This window comes from Podarcis raffonei, chromosome 8 (assembly GCF_027172205.1).
Source record: "Podarcis raffonei isolate rPodRaf1 chromosome 8, rPodRaf1.pri, whole genome shotgun sequence".
Lineage (NCBI taxonomy): Eukaryota > Metazoa > Chordata > Lepidosauria > Squamata > Lacertidae > Podarcis > Podarcis raffonei.
The window spans coordinates 9,663,021-9,685,577 of NC_070609.1; the positions used below are offsets into that span (position 1 = coordinate 9,663,021).

General features: G+C 44.1%; 2 protein-coding genes across 2 annotated transcripts in view; one reads left to right on the forward strand and one right to left on the reverse strand.

Annotated features, from left to right (window-relative positions):
• Positions 1 to 22,557, forward strand: part of LOC128418999 (uncharacterized) — a 54,889-nt gene that overhangs the window by 6,804 nt on the left and 25,528 nt on the right. Inside the window, exons 5-13 of the mRNA XM_053399226.1 lie at positions 685 to 732; positions 2,885 to 2,908; positions 3,074 to 3,103; positions 4,426 to 4,514; positions 7,058 to 7,223; positions 8,059 to 8,190; positions 11,153 to 11,179; positions 19,257 to 19,370; positions 21,514 to 21,602. Coding sequence (XP_053255201.1) covers positions 685 to 732; positions 2,885 to 2,908; positions 3,074 to 3,103; positions 4,426 to 4,514; positions 7,058 to 7,223; positions 8,059 to 8,190; positions 11,153 to 11,179; positions 19,257 to 19,370; positions 21,514 to 21,602 — 719 coding nt within the window. The remainder of the gene's footprint in view (positions 1 to 684; positions 733 to 2,884; positions 2,909 to 3,073; positions 3,104 to 4,425; positions 4,515 to 7,057; positions 7,224 to 8,058; positions 8,191 to 11,152; positions 11,180 to 19,256; positions 19,371 to 21,513; positions 21,603 to 22,557) is intronic.
• Positions 9,253 to 11,401, reverse strand: BLOC1S3 (biogenesis of lysosomal organelles complex 1 subunit 3). Its single transcript, XM_053397824.1, has 2 exons — positions 11,297 to 11,401; positions 9,253 to 10,078 (listed from the first exon to the last, which is right to left on the reverse strand). The coding sequence occupies exon 2, from the start codon at positions 10,065 to 10,067 to the stop codon at positions 9,492 to 9,494; it is 576 nt and encodes a 191-aa protein (XP_053253799.1). The 5' UTR covers positions 10,068 to 10,078; positions 11,297 to 11,401; the 3' UTR covers positions 9,253 to 9,491.

Genomic DNA, 22,557 nt, shown 5'->3' on the forward strand with positions numbered 1-22,557 from the left:
GATCATCTGGGCCAACCTTCTCCACTGTTCAGCACTAAGGCCTTCCTAGAACAAGGCTGCCTAACGTCAACTTGTAGACCTCCAGTAAGCGCAAGCCCCATGACCCCATATACGTAACCAGTGGTCTCATACCCTGCGTTGCTCGGAAATCAGTCTTGAAAGGCTCAAAATGACATCTAGCTATATCCAAACAGACAAAAACCTGTGTCTTGATCTCAGGAACCACCATGCAAAATTTTGCAACGATATTTTAAGAGGTGTCCAAATGCACAGTGAACAGGCAGACCACTTTGTCAAACCACTCTCACCATTAAAAAATTTATCCTAATGTTCAACTGAAGTCTACCCTTCTGTAACTTAAGATCTAGATCTTTCCCAGGAGCAAATAAGTCTTTCCCCTCTTCTCTGTGACAGCTTTCCAGATATTTGAGCAGTGTTATCATACCCCCCCCTCAGTCTTCTAGGTTAAACATACCAATAGAGCACGCTTCTGGGGTTGAAGTCAAATGGCTGTGTTAGCAGCACTAAAGTGACCTCTGCCTGCAGTAATAATAATAATAATAATAATAATAATAATAATAATGCTGAAACTGCATCCCAGAGCTAAGAGAATCAAAACACTAAATATCCTTCTATCAGTGCAAAAGTTAATGCTCCCTTAACGATATATCTCTTTCTTTTCAGGTTGGTGGTATGTTTGCTCAGCCGAACTTTGTGCAGCCATCTTTTTCTGTGAGTAGCTTCGTGGAAACTTCACAGATCCTATAAACTACTGGGTCAAAGGATGGGAGGCCTAAGGCACAACCTGGCACCCTGATCCACTCACAAATGGTGACTTGTTGTGGTTGCCGTACAACAACAGAATCCTGTTGGCAAATGGATTGGCACTGAGCCCAGAGCTCAGTGGAAGCAGGGCATAGCTCCATGAGAAAGATACAGTGGTGCCTCGCAAGACGAAATTACCGTATTTTTTGCACCATAACACTCACTTTTTTCCTCCTAGAAAGTAAAGGGAAATGTCTGTGCGTGTTATGGAGGGAATGCCTACGGGTGGCATGCCTACGGATTTTCCTCCTCTAAAAACTACGTGCGTGTTATGGTCGGGTGCGTGTTATAGAGCGAAAAATACGGTAATTCGTTCCGCGAGTTTCTTCGTCTTGCGATTTTTTCGTCTTGCGAGGCACGGTATCGGAAAAGTTTTGGAAAAAGCTTCAAAAATCACCAAAGTCTTCAAAAACCTCAAAAAAGGCTACCACACCGCTAGCTATGAGTTGCTCCTCGAAGTCAAGTCGCAACTGTATTAGCGGTGTTAAGAAAAAGGAAACAAACTCGCAAGACGTTTCCGTCTTGCGAAGCAAGCCCATAGGGAAATGCGTCTTGCGAAGCAACTCAAAAAACCAAAAACCCTTTCGTTTTGCGAGTTTTCCGTCTTGCGAGGCATTCGTCTTGCGAGGTACCACTGTACATGCTTTCCAGGCAGAAGGTTCCACAGGTTGCGATCCTATACTCAGTTACCTGGCTGGGAATAAGTCTTGTTGAAATCTGTGGGACTTTCTTCTTCTTCTTCGTCCATTTTTTAAAATCAATGTATATACAACATGAAAAACAGTTGTAGGGAAATATTAGAAAAAGAACAGAAAAACAAACCAAGCACATGGTAAAGGTAAAGGGACCCCTGACCATTAGGTCCAGTCGCGGACGACTCTGGGGTTGTGGCGCTCATCTTGCTTTACTGGCTGAGGGAGCCGGTGTACAGCTTCCAGGTCATGTGGCCAGCATGACTAAGCCGCTTCTGGCGAACCAGAGCAGCGCATGGAAACGCCGTTTGATCCACGTGCTTAATCCACTTTGATTGTGCAAACCTAAATTTTCTGGTATGCGTTTTCAATCCTACCTGCAAAATAATGAGACTGTGGAAGAGTTTTGTTCCCTCCCACTGAGCTACGTATAGATCCGCCCACTGGCAAGTCAGGATTGCAGAGAGGAAGTGAGGATTAGGAGAAGAATGGGGTTAAAAATTAGGGTGAGATGTTAAATGAGAAGAAGCTGGAGTATTCATAGATTCCAGAGTGATGATTTTTCCTTTCTTTCTTAGTATAGATCAGGGGTGTCAAACTCAAATTCATCGGGGGGCCGCATCAGCAGTTTGGTCACCCTCAAAGGGCCGGTTGTTCAGGCAGCCGTTGGATATGTCACATCACAGGATGGCATGCGCTCAATATAAAAACAAGTGGAGGTTTCCTGAATGCATGTAAAGTGGAGGTTTCCTGTGTAGAATGGCCGGCGCCGCTAGAGGGCAGACGTTCTCTGGCTTGTAGGCTGCCGCGCATGTGCTGAAGAGGCGGCTTTCTTGTGTCAAAAAAAAAAAAGCGCGAGAATAAAAGGTGAAGGCCGGCGGTGGCTACACGGGCCACATGACAAGGTCTGGCGGGCCGGATTCGGCCCGCGGGCCTTGTGTTTGACACCCGTGGTATAGATTCTGATATTTCATGCAGGGCCCTTACAAAGAAAACATTTAAAATTATATTGAGGGGGGGTGGGGTTACTTAAACTGACTAATCAAAAAGCAAGACTCAGTGTTTTTTTTCTGGGGGGACACATACCCCTAATCATTTTGTGAATCTAAGTTTGGCCTCACTAAGGGGCAGTATTTCAGTATGAGTAGGAAAATGAGAATACCCCTAAACATTTTTTAAGAAAAAAAGCACTGGCAAGACTAGTCAGTGAAACATTTTCTCTAGTTAGTGGACAACTCTGGAGACATTTGATTGCTCCACCTATTCACTGGGTTCAACAAGTGTTCCCTGAAACAAAAATAATAATAATAATACAAACAATAGTTCTATGTAAGTTAAATGATTGCTTTTCTTTTCATTCTTTGCAGACAAGGAAGAAGAAGACGGCCCAGGTGTGTGGGTTAAAATCTGGGGCAATATTGTAGTCTACCTAGTTTAGATAAGGCAGGACTGCAGGGGTTTGGTCTAGACTGAATTTTGATGCTTTTCGGTTCTGCTATACAGTATTATTATTGCAAGGCCTTTCACTTTTTCTCTGTTTCTTCATCTTTTCTCAGGGTAACAGTGGAATAACTTTGTCCAATCCTGTGAGTATATTGGTGTTCTGTTTTCTATGCTTCTTGGTCCTCCATCATAGATAAATTTAGAAATTTCTGCTCGTTTTTGACATAGATTAAAGATGGTAAATTGGCAGCCTGTAGGCCCCAAATATAATTTACAACACACCCACACAACAGATGCATCTCCTTTTGGCTATATGAAGTGTTCTTGTGGCATTTTCCCCCTGAAGCTCCTGAATCTTTCCACTCTTGGGAGACAGGACGCTTAGTCAAGACAGATTGGCCTGATCTTATACAGGCATCAGGCCAAGTCTAGACATAGGTTGCATAGTTAGATTAGGGAAAGCTGAGTGTTAAGAGGCAGCAAAGCAGACTGGAGCCAAAGAGGGTCTGGGCAGGGCGCAATGAAAGAAAAGGCTAAGTAAGCAAGTTCAAGAGGCAACCAAGGTGCAAATATAATCACGAGATTTGATCTGCGTGCCAGCAGCTTCTCCCCTTAAGACATAAGCTGAAATAGAGTCGCAAAGTGATTTCATGCTCTTTATTCAGCTCATAGTGGTGAGGAGGAATGAATGAATGTCCCCTCAAAGTACCTGCTTTATATACATTATTTACACAATGGGCTGCACATGATTGGCTAATTCCGGAATTCTACTGTAAGCCAATCAGGTTGTGGATTCACTTCTATCTGGAGCATGATTGGGTAGTTCCTGCCAACCAGTCATACTGCTGCATTGTTCTAGGACCAATCAGACTGCTGCATTCTGAATCCTATTGTTCTAGGACCAATCAGACTGCTGCCTTTTGGATCCTATTCAACTCAGTACATAACATAAGCTATAAGTTAAAGAGATCCCATAGCACTACCAAGAAGATGTGTATATTTTATCAGAAAAGACAAGGAAGATAGAAATAATGACGTTTGATATTTGCATATATATTGGCACAAAGGCAAGGATGCAACTAAAAACTAAGAAACTAGTCCATTTTTTGGTGTTTAGAGGCGCCTCATAATCAGAGGCATGAAACTGTACCTTGCTTCTCCCTGCTCCAATAGGGGCTGGAGGGTAGAGATACAGTGTGGGAAGGTTCTAGCAATTCAAGATGTATTTGCATTTTAGGGCTAAGGAAGAGTGATTACAGCTGACTTGTAAATTGTGTCCTTTGGTTGCAGCCAGCCTACCCAATTTCCGCCTCTGATAATAGATCAAGATCCACCTGTGCTGACTTCTGAATGCAGGAACATTCTTCAGCTTCCTGGGTGGCTTCAGCTTCTGGGAGTCTTAGTTCTGCTTTGTCTTCTTGCTTCTCTTGATGAAGGACTGAATCCCTGTTGTTATTTTTCCCAGGCTGTACCATTCCACATTGCCATCCCGGGGAATTTCACTCAGTTCCGCAAGATTACAATTGTGGGGAATGTGCCTTTTCACGCAAACAGGTGTGTCAGCAGAGGGGGCAATATTATACACCAACTTCCTACATTCAATTATCATATGAAGTTGAAGCCAATCAGAAAGTACCGTATATACTTGTGTATAAGCTGACTTTTTCAGCACATTTTTTAATGCTGAAAAAGCCCCCCTCGGCTTATACTTGAGTGAGGGTCCCTTTCAGGCTGCTCCTTCCTCCTCTGCCTTTGCCACTGTCGGCGGCGGCGGAGGAACAAGCAGCCCGAAAGCAGCCCTTTTGGGCTGCTTGTTCTTACTCCGCCACTGCCGCCACCAGCCTCCGCCTCTTGGCAGCACCCTAGGTAGGCTGGGGGACAGGAGGGGCTGGGGGGGAGAGAGAAGCCCCCTCTGCCGTGTGCGCATGTGCACACGCACTCTGGCCCACCAGGAGGTTTGTGGTGTGGTGAACTGGCTTATACTCAAGTCAGTAAGTTTTCCCAGTTTTTTGTGGTAAAATTAGGTGCCTCGGCTTATATTTGCGTCGGCTTATACTCGAGTATATACGGTATCTGTCAAATTATGTCTGCAGGTTCCAGAGATACAACCAATCTAATTCGCTTCCCTATCACATTTGAATCTTATTTTGCTGCCTTCTTACTACGTTTACCTTTGCTGTGTGTGGTTTTTCCAAAATATTTATTTCTTTCAGAGTAATTTTCTTTCTCGATTGGCAGTGACGTTGTTTGGGAACGACATGCAAGTGTCATGAAGGGTGGCTGATTTCATAACATTCACACATGCAGCAGAAGCTGAGCTTCTAGGTCAACCTGCGGCTCCTAGGTGCAGGTTTGCTTTTCTGCAAATGAGGACAGTAACGAGAGGCAGTGTGGTGAGCGCTGTGGTTCGGCTGGAGAGTTCAAATCCTCGTTCAGCCATGAAGCTCACTGGATGAGGTTGAGCCAGAAACTGATAGGGTTATTGTGAGGGTAAGGCAAAGTAATCTTCAAAGATGCCACCCTGAGTACAGTGGTACCTCCGGTTACGAACTTAATTCATTCCGGAGGTCCGTTCTTAAGCCGAAACTGTTCTTAACATGAGACGCACTTTCGCTAATGGGGCCTCCTGCTGCCGCCACGCTGCTGGCGCGCGACTTCTGCTTGCATCCTAGGGCAAAGTTTGCAACTAGGGGCATCTACTTCCAGGATAAGTGGAGCTCATTACCTGAAGCATTTATAAGGAGGACGGTACGTAACCCGAGGTTCCACTGTATATTGGAGGAAAGGGATGGTACCAGTGTGGTAATACAAATCTGATCCAGGGCAGACTCAGGTCTAAAAAGATCATGGGCTTATCCAGACTTTCTGTTACATTGCGCTTTTCAGGCACAGATCTGGGATTTAAAGCTGTGTGTCAGAGTGATGTTGGTTGGGTTTTTTTCATCTCAGTGCTTCCCTGGGAAAATCCGCATTTTACTGCTGAATCAGAGCAAATAAAAATCTGCAGAAAACCTGATTGCCATAATCAGCAGTAAAGTGCAGGTTTCCCTAGGGAAACCACCGGGACAAAAAAGAAAACCTGCTTGGACACAAAGCTTTAAATCCCAGACCTGTGCCTAGAAATGTGGCATAAAAGGTAGTCTGGATGAGCCATGAGTGAAATAAAAGCCAGATCAAGAAGTTTAGGCCAAACAGATGCAAGAGTGAATTATTTAAGATGGCTGTAGAGCAAGAAGCAGAGAAAGGCAGGCTCAAGAAGAATGTTTATCAGGTAAGTACTCTCAAATACCCATTTGTTTTGTGTATTTCTCGAAGAAACAGCAGATTGTAAATAGTCACTTACCCAGTCACTTGTGGCAAATAATGGAGAGTCCTCAAGGCTATGGCAAGAACAAAAATGATCAAAATAAGTTTTTCTTTCTGGCCACATGCAACTAACAGGTCCTATGCATATTTACTGAGAACTAAATCCCAGTGAGTTCAGTGCAGCCCACTCCAAGTTAAGTGTACAGAAGAGGATAGCATTAGATATTTATACTGGGAGCAGCCAGGCTAGTAAACATTTTCAGTGGGCATGTAACTTCAGTAGATTTATTTGCAAAGCTGTGAAGAAGTTATTTATCCCACCCACCCATTTTATAAGTTCTTGTAGGCAGGGGTTACATTTCCAGGTGTGCGTGAAATTGTATATAGTGGGGAACACCATCTAAAAAACCAAACTCCTCCAAGAATCTGCCAAACTCCATCACAATTGCTCCCTCCAAACCTCCTTTCTCAAACTCCCAACTCTCCACAGCCCTCAAAGGTCTGTGCAAAGGCTAGCCATTTTCCTGCTCTTTTCATGTGATTTTTGCAGTTTTTCTGCTCTTCTTAGGCTCTTTTTGCCCTTTAAATTGATTTTATCTTTATCCCGGCAATGCGCATATATGCAGTCGTGCATAAGTGGGGAAACTTCTGTATTGCTTCCACTCTATAGCTACATTAAATTTGCAAAGGATTAGGAATACTTGGTTCTCTAAGATCTATGCTGGGTTAAAAGTTGTGTTGTATCATTTTGGAGACCCCAGGAATATGCATTGTAACCTCTTTTCTCCCAGATTCCATGTGAACCTGAAAAACACAATGAGCGGCAACATTGCCCTGCACATCAACCCCCGACTGAAGGAGGGAGCAATAGTCCGGAACACCTTGATCCATGGCAGTTGGGGCTCTGAGGAGAGGCACTTGACTGCCATGCCTTTCTCCTCTGGCCAGGCCTTCCATGTAAGAAATACCTTTGGGGAATGAGCATTTGCACTGGCTTAAATTTCAGATCTTTGTCAGAAGGCACATCTCATCAACAATACCAATTTAGGTTGCAACGGTTACACAGAAGCTTCTGACATTCTGTGGCAGCTATTAGTTTCAACAGCTGATCTTGGAAAGACCCTTCCAACACTCTCCTTGCCCCCTGCCCTTTTAGCAGAGAGGAACTGGCCACTTCTTCCTGCTCTTCATGTGCAGGTGAAAACACATGAAGGACCTTTGGTCTGATCAAGGAAAGCAGTGTTTATATTCCTACAGCCATTTTACTGGCTTATACTTGCCTTTCCACATCAGACCATCAATTCCAGCATTCTGTCTCAAACAATGCCTTTTAAGCAGCTAAGAAGGGAGAGATTGCCCCCTCCCCAGATTAGCCTAATTACCGTAGTCCAGTAGGGGGCTGGACTTTTCTTGGGACCAGAGCGCTATACTTTTATAAAGTAGTGCTATACATCTGACAGGATTCTTGGCACTCTGAACAAACTGCTTCATTTTAGGAAATCATTAAACTGGTATAAAATTAGGGTTGCCATACGTCCATAATTTCCCAGACAGAGCCAGGATTTGGCAGTCAGAAAGTGTCCGGGCAGAAATCACTGCGATGTCTGTGAAAATCCGGATGTTTAGCAACCCATGTCAGAAGTGATTCTGCAAAAAAACAAAACCCCTCAACAACAGTATGGCAACCCTAATAAAATTGATATAATGGATAAAACCTGCTCCGTGTCTCTTGTGCGTGGATTAGTATGGTTTGAAAACTCAGAATAAAACATTTCTTACTTTCTACCACTAGATGGAGATCACCAACCTAAAGAATCACTATCAGGTGACTGTGAATGGAATTGTGATATTCAATTATACCCATCGAATCCCTTCAGGACAGGTGGACCACCTGGAAATAGCTGGGGATGTGACCCTCTCCTGTGTGCAGTACTGACGAGTCTCTGTTCTTCTTACACAACATTTTAAATAAGCTATCTTGAAAGAGAAAAGCAAATATATTTCTGTAGTGCCTTTTCCCCCTGTGGATCAGCGCTGCTTCAAACCACGTCAGGCATACCTGACCTGCAAGGCTAATGTTTACTACTATGGCTTCCCTACAAGGAACCCTGGGAATTATAGTCTGAAAGGATCACTTGCAGGAAAAAATGTGGTAACCTTGTGGGATACCTGTGGGTAGGGAAGCCATGCTTGCAAACTCTGTTAAAACCCTTTTTCTGGTACTGATGCAAATATACAGGTGTTGAATAAAGATGTTGAATGGAGATTTTACTAACTGGACAGCAGATAGAATTGTTTTGTCTCAAATTCAGATAATCATTTACTTCTTCTCTTGTACCCTTAATCATACTTTGCAGTTATGTAAATTATGCTCATATGCCTCCTTGATGAAAAATAAATGCCAATGAAGATAAAGATGGAATGATACTTGAAACTGCAGCATTCAATGATATTCTATATAGTTGTGCTATTTTTGTCTGAGCAGACTCCATAACCACCTGCAAAAGAAAGTATGAAGTAACGAAACAAGCTCACACAATTAACTCAAGGTGTAACACAACTCTCTCACTGAATTCCACAAATACTCAGCCTTTTGTATTCAGAGGATTGTGTTTTATAAAGACACAACTAATTTCAAACCAGTCCTGTTCCACCACCATCATGATGGATCACAAGCTTGTACAGGGCGAAGACTTTTAAAAGATGCCCCGTGGAACATGTGTACTGTGTATCCGCGGGGCCTCTTTTAAAGGACTCACCCTGTACTAGTCACTTGCTTAATCACCTACATTAAATATGTCTGTAGGTGGGCAGGCTTTCCTGCTCTTTCTCAGACTATTCACATGTCACAAATGAACAGAGGTATGTGTGGACAGACAAGGTTTTTTCTTTACATGAAATGGAAGCTTTTAAGATGCTGGTGCAAGTATAAATATGGTAAACATTAGCTTTAAAAATTCAATATACACTGAAGCGCAACAAAAGATTTATCAAGAGCAGTTTAATTTTCTTTGACTCTACCATGCTGGACTATTTAGGCAAGATTATTACAGGATATACAAGTGTGATTGAAACACTAGGCATCAAAAGTTTTGAGTCAAAAGCTTCTATTCCAGTTTCTTATTGCACCTTATGGCCAGAGTTGCAGCAGTCTCTCTCTCTCTCTCAACACCTTTAACTGCCTGCAAAAAGCAGTTAATTGGCTAGCTATTGTTCTAGAACCAGCTAGGTGTTTACTGGAGGTAGCTCTATCTGGATATCAGGCAGCAGGTTGCAGCTGGTGATGATGTCTATCTTTTCTGCAACAGCACGCAAGTCCTCCAGGACAAGCCGGATGTTGTGTGATGCGCTGATGATGCCGTTTTGGGAGTTACTGAGCTGTCCAGTTATGGCCCCAATCTCCTTGATAGCAGTCTGGTACACTTGCTTGACGGTGCTGCTGACATCGTAGTACAAGCGGGCATTGCTCTCGATCAGCTTCTGCTGTAGCAAAGTGCTGTAGCGGCCGCGATGTCTGATACGAAGGGCAGGCTTCTCTTCAACCGCTGTGGGGGACCCCAGATCCTCATTCCTGAAAACAATCAGTGGAGGCAAGTCTGTGCCGATCAATTTAGGCTCTGCTTTTGGCCTACAGGGGCTTGCACCTTCCTCCTCATCTGTTTCAGAGGCCTCCCCAGCAATTTTTACGCCGGAAAGGTTGGGACATGAAGCCTGGGGAACGGAGGACAGATAAACCTCTTCCTCTGAATCAGTCTCTGAGGCTTCTCCCTGAACAACAGTTTTGTACCTCCGGGTGGTCATGTTTGCATTACCTAAAGAAACAAAAGCAACTTCAGTTTTGAGAATTTGTGACGGAGATAAACCTACCAGGATAATCCCAATTGATTATATCCTATTACGGAGCAGTAATTAAGAAAAGGATGTACAGACAGTGCTGTTGATGTGGGAGGTTGATGGGGGGGGGCGCGATACAAAAAATAAGGGAACTGCTCCATGAATCCTCCATGTCCAGAGACCAGTTCCATCTATGTGCTGACAGATGAGAGAACATAAGAGGGGTGGCTCCCTCCATCATCCCCTCTGTCATCTTCTCAGGAACAGCTGTCTAATCACTGTTGGAGACAGAGGTGAGGAAACCTCAGACTTGGGAGGCTAATGTGCCCCTCCAAGCCTCTCACATCACAGCTTCGCATCTTCCTTTTGTCCAGCTGGAAGGTGTCCTCAAACTCTGTTTATGCCTCTCACTTTCACTCTGCCCACCGTGGAAATACGGCTCCTGGAAGTTCGCCCAGAAACTTCCTCCACACTCACAATGCCAGCAGCCCGATAGCATACCATTACCCAATCCTCTCACACGGGTTACCCTAGGGTTGTTACTTTTAACACACCACCACAAACAAGATTTGTGTAGCATTTGCTAATTTATATCTATTAAACTGTTTGCTTATAAAAGCCTACTGTAACTTAAATGGAAATGCATCTCACCGCAGCGGTGAGATACCATACGTCTCACTTAAATAGTTTTAAGTTGCTCTGGGTTGCCTTGGGCACAATAAAGCAACTGACAAAATAATAATAATAATGATGTTGATGATAGCGAGAAAGACTGTGGCCAGGCTACCTGTGTGGCTGCTCAGTGTGTACTTCAGGTGCTAAATGCAGATAGGAAACGTCAACACCCCCCGCCCCACTTCATAGAATCAGAGAACTGTGCAGTTGGAAAGGAACCCAAGTTTCATCTAGTTCAGCCCCATAAAATGCAGGAGTCTTTAAAATGCATGCTTTGCCACCCCAGCTCAAGCAAAGGTGCGACCCCCTTGCAGAACCAGCCGCAATACCCCCCATCCTCTTCTCCCCTGCCCTCCCCTCCCTTTTCTCTCTCACAGCCTGACCCAACGGATGCCTACTCGGAAGTAAGCGCCACTAGCTCCAAGGGAGCTTTATCCTGAAGTAAATGCACACAAAACTGCAGCTACTCTCTCTCTCTCTCTCTCTCTCTCTCTCTTTTTTATATATATATTCCACTCAACCTTTCGATCAGGAAGAAGCGTCTCCACCTTTGAGCTGGTCACGTGACACCGACGGATCACGTGCCGCAGCAGCGCTTCGATTTATGTTTGGAGGTTAAAAAAAAAAAGCAGCACGTAGCGCATGCGCGCTGGCGGCTGAAGGCTGGCGCGAGCCGTCCTCTTCTCTCAGCCAATCCTCTCTCGCCTGCGCCTCTCCGTCTTCGCCTTCCCTCCCTTCGCGAGCCCAAGCGTCGAAAAGTTTTGAGCTGAGGAGAGGCTATAAAAGGGGCCGCTCGGCTGGTGCAGAGCGCGTTTACCTCAGCGCTAGCGAAGTTTGTTGAGCTCTAAGGGGCGGGGCGGAGAAGGGGAAGAGCTCAACGGTTGGGCCAAAAGACGCACTTACTTAATTTCTTTATTATTATTATTTTTTATTTTCAATGCAGAGTTACAACAAAAATTACAAAACTTACAAACATTGAATCCAAAATAATACTGTACAAACAAGAAAGAAAAACAGAGCAAACAAAAAAGAAAACAAAGAAGCATACATCTACAAATAAAACCATATCTTCATTCTAATCTAGTCATTACATACATATACACATATTGACTTCCTTTGTTCTAAGACCTCAAAAAATTTACTCTTTCTAAATTGTTGTGTCTAATGTAGATTACTTCTATCTTTATACTTTTTTACGTCATTTTCCCTTTTCTTTAACCCTGTAAAGCATCATTCATCACATACTTACTTAATTTCATAGAATTTATACACCGCTTCATCGTAAACGCACAGTCACCCTCAAAGCGAATTACAAAGAAACCAAAAATCTACAACCCTACTTTAAAACACGCCAAAGTTAACATGCTAACACGGATTAAAATGACCTTGTCGACTTACTTTCTGACTTTAAGAGCTGTTTGACAGTGGCATGGTCTCGGGAAGTTGTGGACTCTCCTTGCTTGGAGGTTTTTAAGCAGAGTTTGCATTGGTGCTTTAGTTGAGATGCAGGGGTTTGGGTGAGATGACCTTTGGGGTGCCTTCCAGCTTTTAAAAGTCTATGATTCGATTCCTTCCTAAGCATCTGGGGAAAGGTAAAGGGACACCTGACCATTAGGTCCAGTCGTGGCCGACTGGGGTTGCGGCGCTCATCTCGCTTTATTGGCCGAGGGAGCCGGCGTTTGTCCGTAGACAGCTTCCAGGCCATGTGGCCAGCAGGACTAAGCTGCTTCTGGCGAACCAGAGCAGCGCACAGAAACCCCGTTTACCTTCCCGCTGGAGCGGTACCTATTTATCTACTTGCACTTTGATGTGCTTTCGAACTGCTAGGTTGGCAGGAGCTGGGACCAAGCAACGGGAGCTCACCCCGTCGCGGGGATTCAAACCGCCGACCTTCTGATTGGCAAGTTCTAGGTTCTGTTGTTTAACCCACAGTGCCACCCACATCCCCAAGCATCTGGGTAGCATTGCCTAAACAGGAATGCTTTTAGCAGGCACCGAAAAGAATGTGGTGAAGGCGCCTTCTGGATCTCAATAGGCAGGTAGTTCCAAAGGGCAGGGGCCGCCACGCTATGCAATCAGAGTTCTTGCAAATGTGGAACGGAGGCTCCAATACTTTGGCCACCTCATGAGAAGAGAAGACTCCCTGGAAAAGACCCTGGAGTTGGGAAAGATGGAGGGCACAAGGAGAAGGGGACGACAGAGGATGAGATGGTTGGACAGTGTTCTTGAAGCTACGAACATGAGTTTGACCAAACTGCGGGAGGCAGTGGAAGACAGAAGTGCCTGGCGTGCTGTGGTCCACGGGGTCACAAAGAGTCAGACACGACTAAACAACAACAAAGCACCACAGTTGCAGGAAGCCACTCGAGGGGAAGAGGGCTCTTGTGCTTGCTGGTTTCCCATGCAGGCAACTCTTCAGCCACAGTGAAAACAGGATGCTGGGCTAGATGCAGGGCCAGATTTAGGTTTGATGAGGCTCTAAGTTACTGGTAACGGGGCCCTTTACATGTCCAGCTGTCCTTTGTCAACAACAAATTGTTGCTGTTTTTTGTGTTGAATATACAGTGGTATCTCTGGTTTTGAACGGGATCCGTTCCGGAGCCCCGTTCGCAACATGAGCAGAATGCAACCTGCGTCTGCACATGCACGGGTTGCAATTTGCCACTTCTGCGCATGTGCGTGACGTTGTTTTGAGTGTCTGCGCTTGCGCGAGTGGCAAACCCAGAAGGAACCCTTTCTGGTACTTCCGGGTCACCGCGGGATGCAACCTGAAAAGACGTAACCTGAACCGAACGTAACAAGAGGTATGACTGTATGCTATATGGTAGTTTATGAACCTAATATGGTGGTACCTCAGGTTACAGACGCTTCAGGTTACAGACTCCGCTAACTCAGAAATTGTACCTCGGGTTAAGAACTTTGCTTCAGGATGAGAACGGAAATCGTGCAGCGGTGGCAGCGGGAAGCCCCATTAGCTAAAGTCGTACCTCAGGTTAAGAACAGTTTCAGGTTAAGAACGGACCTCCAGAACGAATTAAGTTCTTAACCCAAGGTACCACTGTAGGTATCTAAAGCCATTTGCACATGCATAATATAGGCACCCTACAAATGAGCAAACCAGTGATATTTTAGGGAGCAGGCTAGCAGGCATGGCCCATTACTTACACAACACAACACAAAACAGAAGACTGTTGCTGTATGTAGGTTTTATTTTATTTTCTTCAGGATGAGAACACAAATCGTGCTCTGGCGGCACGGTGGCAGTGGGAGGCCCCATTAGTTAAAGTGGTACCTCAGGTTAAGAACAGTTTCAGGTTAAGAACGGACCTCCAGAACGAATTAAGTTCCTTTTGTTTTTGTTTTGATTTTTGTTCCATATAAAATGCTGTATGAGTCTCTGCCACTTTGTATTTCAGAGGAGACAACTAATGGAATATTTAGGAGTATAAATAAATTTATGGGAATTCTCCTGAGCATATATAGTTGTCAAAAGCTGATAGATTTGCAGACTTGCAAGAGTGGCCCCTAATCTCTGGTTGTATTTTATAGCTGCACCCTTGGAAACTGCTGGTTGAGAGGAAAGGTCACTCCTTTGCAGAAGACCTTCTTGCCTTAAGGGTCCTCTACTGAGGGACTCCACCACATGCCCCTGTTTTTTGCCCATGGATGGTGCATCCTGTTTAAGGATTTTATGGAGCCAGGTCACTCAGGACAGATGTCTGCTGACCACATGAAACTGCCAGGGATCTGGCAGGATTGTTGCAAGTGATCATCACAGACTGTCCGTTGTGTTTGTGTGCATGTGTGTGCATGAAACTCCACTTTGGCTAGGAAATTAGCCCAACTGCTTCTGGATTTAGGGAGATAGGGCTGCAGTTATTTCCGAAATAACCCAATACGAGCCATGGATAGTTACCGTAATTCATCTTTCGTTTTCCTTGCAAGAGTTGAACTTTCACATGACCTGGAGAGGAAGTTCAAGAGTTCCTTGTTGTTTCCTTTTGCTAGCATCTCCTTCCAACATGTCCTTACATAGCAAGATTTTAACTTTCTCGCGAACAAGAGTGGACTGTACTGAATTTTTTTTTGTCATGCATTAACAAAAGGAAAACAAACCTTTAGAAGTTTTGGTTCTCCAGGTCATTGTAAAGTTCAGACTTAAAGCTGGGGGTCATTAGCAGCTTAAACTACAGCGAGCTTATTCCTCCTACCTACTGCATTACAAGTTGCTTTTGCACATGGCAGTACACACTAGAGAGGGGGCAGGGATGTCTTCACCTGAGGAGCATTATCTGTTTGGTTTTCCTGAGCCTGCAATCCCTCCAAATCCCATTCATAAAGCTGTCATCTGTGCATGTACAATGGCTGTCTCAAATGTACACAACTCAGCTTAACCATGGCTTACATCCTGAAACTGGATGGAAGCTGGGATGAGGGACGACACATCAAACAGCAGCATTTATCAAGAAACTACATGATAGATATGGATTGTGGCTGACAATATGTAGCAGAAGAATCTTTATTTGCATCAGAGGCTAGCCATAGCAAGAAAATAAAATGTACTGAAGATAGAGTTAAAAACTTAACTATGGAAAATACATTTAGGGGGTTTACATCAATAATCAAATCATAGATCTTATTCTAATTGCCCCCACTTAAAACCTTGCAGTTTTTGCTGATATCATGTGTACATGGCTTCAGATGCCAGCTGTGGGATTGCCAGAGTAAATGGCAATGTGTACACAGCCATGTTCAAAGAAAATGCTTGCCATGCAGAAACAAAAAGGGGGAAATGCTTAGTTTTTGTTTTATTATGAAAAGTTCATCTTCGTTTTCACTGTTTAGAAAATACAGGAACTTCACAGAAAGCAATTGGCAAAATAGAAAATGGAAGCTTTTTTGTTGTTGTTGTTTAGTCGTGTCCGACTCTTCGTGACCCCATGGACCAGAGCACGCCAGGCACTCCTGTCTTCCACTGCCTCCCGCAGTTTGGCCAAACTCATGCTGGTAGCTTTGAGAACACTGTCCAACCATCTCGTCCTCTGTCGTCCCCTTCTCCTTGTGCCCTCCATCTTTCCCCTCATCAGGGTCTTTTCCAGGGAGTCTTCTCTTCTCATGAGGTGGCAAAAGTATTGGAGCCTCAGCTTCACGATCTGTCCTTCCAGTGAGCACTCAGGGCTGATTTCCTTCAGAATGGAGAGGTTGGATCTTCTTGCAGTCCATGGGACTCTCAAGAGTCTCCTCCAGCACCATAATTCAAAAGCATCAATTCTTCAGCGATCAGCCTTCTTTATGGTCCAGCTCTCACTTCCATACATCACTACTGGGAAAACCATAGCTTTAAGTATACGGACCTTTGTTGGCAAGGTGATGTCTCTACTTTTTAAGATGCTGTCTAGGTTTGTCATTGCTTTTCTCCCAAGAAGCAGGCGTCTTTTAATTTTGTGGCTGCTGTCACCATCTGCAGTGATCATGGAGCCCAAGAAAGTAAAATCTCTCACTGCCTTCATTTCTTCCCCTTCTATTTGCCAGGAGGTGATGGGACCAGTTGCCATGATCTTCGTTTTTTTGATTTTTTTTTAATCTAAGCGTAATTATTGTTGCATGGTGGGACAGGGTTGAGAATGGGAGGCAGTAGGCCAGATTCAAAGGCATTGTGGACCAGATGACCATCCCTGATATAGATGGGAAAATAAATGGGAGAAGCATGAATTTAACCACTCATTCAGTGCATGCTATCATTGGAAATATCCAGTGACTGCTGTCCTCTGATTTTTCAAAGAAACCACCCTTACTCTTCCTCATCCTCCCTGCACTCCTGTTTGTTTGCATTAGACATTTAGGTCAAATCATAGCTTTTTCTATAAGGCTTTGATGCTTGCCAGTCATGGAATTATAGAGTTGGAAGTGACCACAAGGAACATCTAGTCCACCCTCCTGCAGTGCAAGAATCACAGCTGTAAGATGTCTAATATATTGTAGATTTAAAAGTGTTTATTTAATTTTACTCTCTTTTTGTAAAGTTTTTTATTATTTCATTTTATATTGTATATAAAAGAAAGAGAACAATTATAACAGAGAAAAATAAAAAAGATTATAAACATTCTAGTTTTGTAAGCAAAATTATTTGAGATGATTTCCAAGTGCCTGGTATTTCTTCACCATTCCAATTGTTTTATAAAATACAGTGGTGCCTCGCAAGACGAAATTAATTCGTTCCGCGAGTTTTGTCGTCTTGCGATTTTTTTCGTCTTGCGAAGCACGGTGTCGGGAAAGTTTTGGAAAAGCTTCAAAAATCACCAAAGTCTTTAAAAACCTCAAAAAAGGCTACCACACCGCGTTCTATGAGTTGCTCCTCGAAGTCAAGTCGCAACTGTATTAACAGTGTTAAGAAAAAGGAAACAAACTTGCAAGACGTTTACGTCTTGCGAAGCAGCTCAAAAAACAAAAAACCCTTTTGTCTAGCGAGTTTTTTGTCTTGCGAGGCATTCGTCTTGCGAGGTACCACTGTAATTAGAAAAGGAAGAATCAAATCTTTAAACTTCTTGTAGAAATTTGAAGAAACACCATCTGGGCCTAGTGTTCATTTGGTTTTCAGTTTTTTTCATAGCTGATTGGATGACTGAACCCAAAGAGTGCTCATTAATGGTTCCTCATCATCCTGGAAAAAAGTGACAAGTGGGGTGTCGCAAAGTTCTGTCCTAGGCCTGTTGTTGCTCAATGTCTTGGATGAAGGAATTGAGGGGATGCTCATCAAATTTGCAGATGACACCAAACTAGGAGAGGTAGCTAATGTCGCAGAAGACAGAATCTGGATTTAAAATGACCTTAACAGATTGGAGACCTGGACACAAGCTAACAAAATGAATTTAAATGGACAAATGCAAGGTTCTGCACTTGGGCAGCAAGAACCAGTGGCACCAATATAAGATGAGGGACACCTGGCTTACTAGCAGTACATGTGAAAAGGATGGAGAGGTCTTAGTGGACCACAAGCTGAACATGAGTCAACAGTGTGATGCAGCAGCAAAAAATCCCCTAACACTATTCTAGGTTTTATTCAAGGGAGGCAATAGTGCCACTCCTGCCTTGGTCAGACCACACCTGGAGTACTGTGTCCATATCTGGGCACCACAATTTCAGAAGGATATTGACAAGCTGGAACATGTGCAGCGGAGAGCAACATTACAAGATTGTTTAGATTGATATCTGCCCTCATCCACCTTTAAACAAATGTTCCCCACAAAAATACTTAGGCTAGACTAAATCACAGAGACTTGGCCCTGAGATGTGCCCCAGAGGAAAAAAAGATGATGTCCCTTGGTGTTCTTTCCAGCTCTACAATTGTATGATTCTACGATGGCTATTCTCCACCTCCACAGTGAGGCAATATTACTTTTGAATACCAGCTGTTGGAAACTACGGGAGGGGAGAATGTTCTTGTGCTCGGGTCCCGCTTGCTGGTTTCTCACAGGTATCTGGGTGGCCACTGTGACCACAGGATATTGGACTAGATGGGCCATTGGATTGTTCCAGTAGGCTCCTCTTATGTTCTTGTGTACGGTGTGAAGGTAGAATTAAGATTTATTGCTATGTTCGCTGTTGCCTCTGGCCCTGACCATCACTGGCTTGTGCTCAACCCACAGATGATTGCTCAGAGGGGAATGTTCCCTGTCCCTGGTTTAGCTACGCATTTTGGTGTTCAGCTGAAGATAAAAACCAAACTACTAAGAAGGCAGCGAACTCCACTGATGTAACACACATGATACAGAAGGTGGAACCTTCCCAGAAGATGTTATATTGATTCACAGAATGCAGTACGTTACATTTCTTTCTTCAATATATACATAGATTTATCATGAACATATGTACAAAGTATCTTAACACATAACCATACAAACAGTAACAGAACCATACATCTTCAGTATTTGTAAGGGACACCCTTCCTTTCAATAATGACTGCTCACGCAAGTTGTTATTTTAAAAAGAAAACTAAAGTTTATTCTATATCTCCTCCCTGCCCAATGTTCCCTTAATACTTGTGCAAACTTTCTAACCCAGAAAGAATCCCGTTTCTCTCACATTTATTATTATAAACAACAAAGAAAAGCATCAATACCCACAAACATTTCTTCAAATTTAAATTTTAAAAACAGCTTCCTAATGAATGAAAACACTTTGTTTCCCCAATAAATAATCACGAATAAAAGGAAAAATCATAACAATTCAAGTAAGTGCTCTGGGCTTCCAAAGAGCATAGAGGTATGTCATCAAACAATAGTATTTTTTAAAAAAGTAAAAGCCACAGTTCTATCAGCTTTTAGAAATTGCTGACATCAGTCACAGGGTAATGTAGTGCAGGTGGGGGAAAATGCTTGTGCAGCAAAGCAGATTTCCAAGAACCATCTCATTTAAAGGTAAAACAGTCCTTGTGGTTTTGCTTTCACACGTTTTGCTTCCTGAGGAAATGAAACTTAATTCTATATAAGCATCTCCTTTCGTTGCGTTTTTGGAGGGCAGAAAAAGGTGGAGAATCATTCGGTCAGTTCCAGCAAGCGCTATAAGATGGCTTTCTCCTCACCTATTTTGAATCCAGTGAGTATAGAAATAAGATGTTTAATAGATGAAAGCTTTTGGGATTGCAATGGGAAGAAGGGTGGCGTGGGCTGGAGCTTTCTAAATAACAGCATGCATCTCATACGGTGAGGCAGATCTCTAAATCAGGTGGTCAGAAGTAGCCAAACAGATTTACAATCCCTTTCCTGCCTCCTTCGCAGCAGAGTTTTTGCAGGCAACCTGACCAAGCTTGCAGGTGGAATGGCGACCTGCAGCTAGGATCAGATATTGATTCAAACATATAGGAAATGCAGAAACTAAGTAGGCAGAGCTTTGGCATGGAATTGAAATTGTCATCATCTGCCTGGCAGGACAATGGAGGAAAGTGCCATTGGGGGAACAGTCAAACGGTTGAAGAGTTACAGTGCCTGTTTTTTTTTTGTTTTTTTGTTTTATTGGTTATTCCTGCTGTAATCACTGCTGTGGATACATGACCTGACTGTCTGTCTCCAGGCACTGCGGTCATCTGCAAAGGATCCCAGCAGGGTTTATGGCATGGAATTGGGTGATGGAAAAGCTTGCCTCCTTAAATATTTTGTCTGCCAGGCTGCTGTTCAAGGCACAGTAAATGGGTGTGGGGGGAGGGACAGCTAAGATAATAGAATAACAGAATGGGTCAGCTGGAAGGGACCTTGAGGGTCATCTAGTCCAACCCCCGCAATGCAGAAATCTCAACTGAAGCACCCATGACAGATGGCCAGGCAACCTCTGCTTAAAAACCTCCAAGGAATGAGAGTCCACCACCTTCTGAGCACGTCCGTTCAGCTATCAAAAAGCTCTTACCATCAGAAAGTTAAAACAAAATTTTTTTTCCCCTTCCAGTAGCACCTTAAAGACAAACTAAGTTAGTTCTTGGTATGAGCTTTCGTGTGCATGCACACTTCTTCAGATACCCAACTAAGTTAGTTCTTGGTATGAGCTTTCGTGTGCATGCACACTTCTTCAGATACCCAACTAAGTTAGTTCTTGGTATGAGCTTTCGTGTGCATGCACACTTCTTCAGATACCCAACTAAGTTAGTTCTTGGTATGAGCTTTCGTGTGCATGCACACTTCTTCAGATACCACTGAAGAAGTGTGCATGCACACGAAAGCTCATACCAAGAACTAACTTAGTTGGTCTTTAAGGTGCTACTGGAAGGAAAAATTTTGTTTTGTTTTGACTATGGCAGACCAACACGGCTACCTTTCTGTAACTGTCATCAGAAAGTTATTCCTGATGGCAAATCCTAACCGCTGACTTCCAGTTAACCTCAGCAGTGATGTGGCTCACATTCCTTCCTCCTCTCCAAATCAGAGGAGCAGGTTAAATCATAGCTGTCAACTTTTCCCTTTTCTTGCGAGGAATCCTATTCGGAATAAGGAAATTTCCCTTAAAAAATGGGAAACGTTGACAGCTATGTGTTAAATGCATCTTTGCATTTAACATACTGGGCTCCCTCCACCCCCTAAGGCTGATGGAATAGCATTAGCTGGGAGGCCTGATGATTTTTGGGACTGTGGTGGGCATGGAGGATGAATTAACCCTTGCTCCCCCAGCTGAGGCCCACCAGTGGCTTCAAGTTTATTCCCAAGTTAAGGTCTCTTCCTAGGGTGTCCCCAACTCTAGGACCAAGTGTGCATATTTGAGAAGCAGCCTCCTGATTTTTAAAACTTAACTACTTCCAGTAGGGGACACGGGTGGCGCTGTGGGTTAAACCACAGAGCCTAGGTCTTGCTGATCAGAAGGTCGGTGGTTCGAAACCCTGCGATGGGGTGAGCTCCCATTGCTCGGTCCCTGCTCCTGCCAACCTAGCAGTTCGAAAGCACGTCAAAGTGCAAGTAGATAAATAGGTACTGCTCCGGCGGGAAGGTAAACGGCGTTTCCGTGCGCTGCTCTGGTTCGCCAGAAGTGGCTTAGTCATGCTGGCCACATGACCTGGAAGGTGTACGCCGGCTCCCTCAGCCAGTAAAGCGAGATGAGCGCCGCAACCCCAGAGTCGGACACAACTGGACCTAGTGGTCAGGGGTCCCTTTACCTTTACTTCCAGTAGAGATTTATAATAGATGATGATGATAAATGTATAGTTCATTTTGGAGAATAGGAACAAGGATGTGATGATTTTTGCTTTTCTGCTCCACAGGGTGTTCCCTTTCTGCAATACTTTCACGCGCCCTTGCGTGGGGGGATGTCAATTTGCATCATAGGCCAGGTCCTGCATTCCGCAAAAGGGTTTGTGTGTCTCCTCTTTGTCTCCCATGCCCTCCCTCCCTCAAGAAATGCCCTTACCCCTCCTACACCAATTTTTCTTCTATTACTAAAGAATTTCCCAGGCTGAAGTCAGAAAGTTATCTTAGGGAGCCCAAACCCTCTACCACATCGAGATTAACTCTTCAGACTATATTTTGACTTTTTGTCACATAGAAAAGATACTATGAGCAGCACTGAGGGCTCATTCACACTCACCTTTCCTTTAATGCTTTCGAGGCAACTGCCCAAGCTTTCCAGCTCTGTGTTCGAGTGTTTGTTTGTTGTGTCCTCAGGTTTTCCCGGGTAAAACCCATGTTTTACCTGGGAAAACCCAAGTGAATTGGAGCAAATGGCAATTCCCAAAAAACCCTATTTCCAGTTGCTCCGATTCAGTGGTGAAATTTGGGTCTTCCTGAGGAAAGTGCTGTGACTAAAAAGCCTGTACTGGTCAAAACTTCCTTTCAATAATGACTGCTATCAAAAGTTGCTATTTTTAAAAGAAAGCTAGAGTTTATTCTATAGCTGCTCCCTGCCCAGTGTTCCCTTGCAGGGTGTCAATACTTGTCACAACTTTTTCCACCCCTTCAGGACAAATCACACTTACCAGAATTCTTCTGTGCAGCTGTTAAAAGGTCACTTTTTTTTTTGCACTGGCTACACATCACACCACCACTCTGTGACAATTTAGTATGGGGGACTCAGACCTGGGGTCCGGATGCGGCCCTCCAGGCCTCTGCATTTGGTCCTTGGAGCTCTCCACAGGCCACACTGTTCACTGGCCCTACTTCATATCCAGAGTGTTTTTGCCTGGCTGGAATTGGCCCTCAAACTCTGATCATGCATTTTCTGCTTCCCTGGGTAAAGGATGGGGATGGATGGGTGAGCGGATGCACGACAGCTTTCAACAACCCGGTGCTGTCCCACAGTATCTGGAGGA

Coding starts and splice junctions, on each gene's coding strand:
- BLOC1S3 (XM_053397824.1), bottom strand. CDS start 10,067: ATGACCACCCGGAGGTACAAAACTGTTGTTCAGGGAGAAGCCTCAGAG.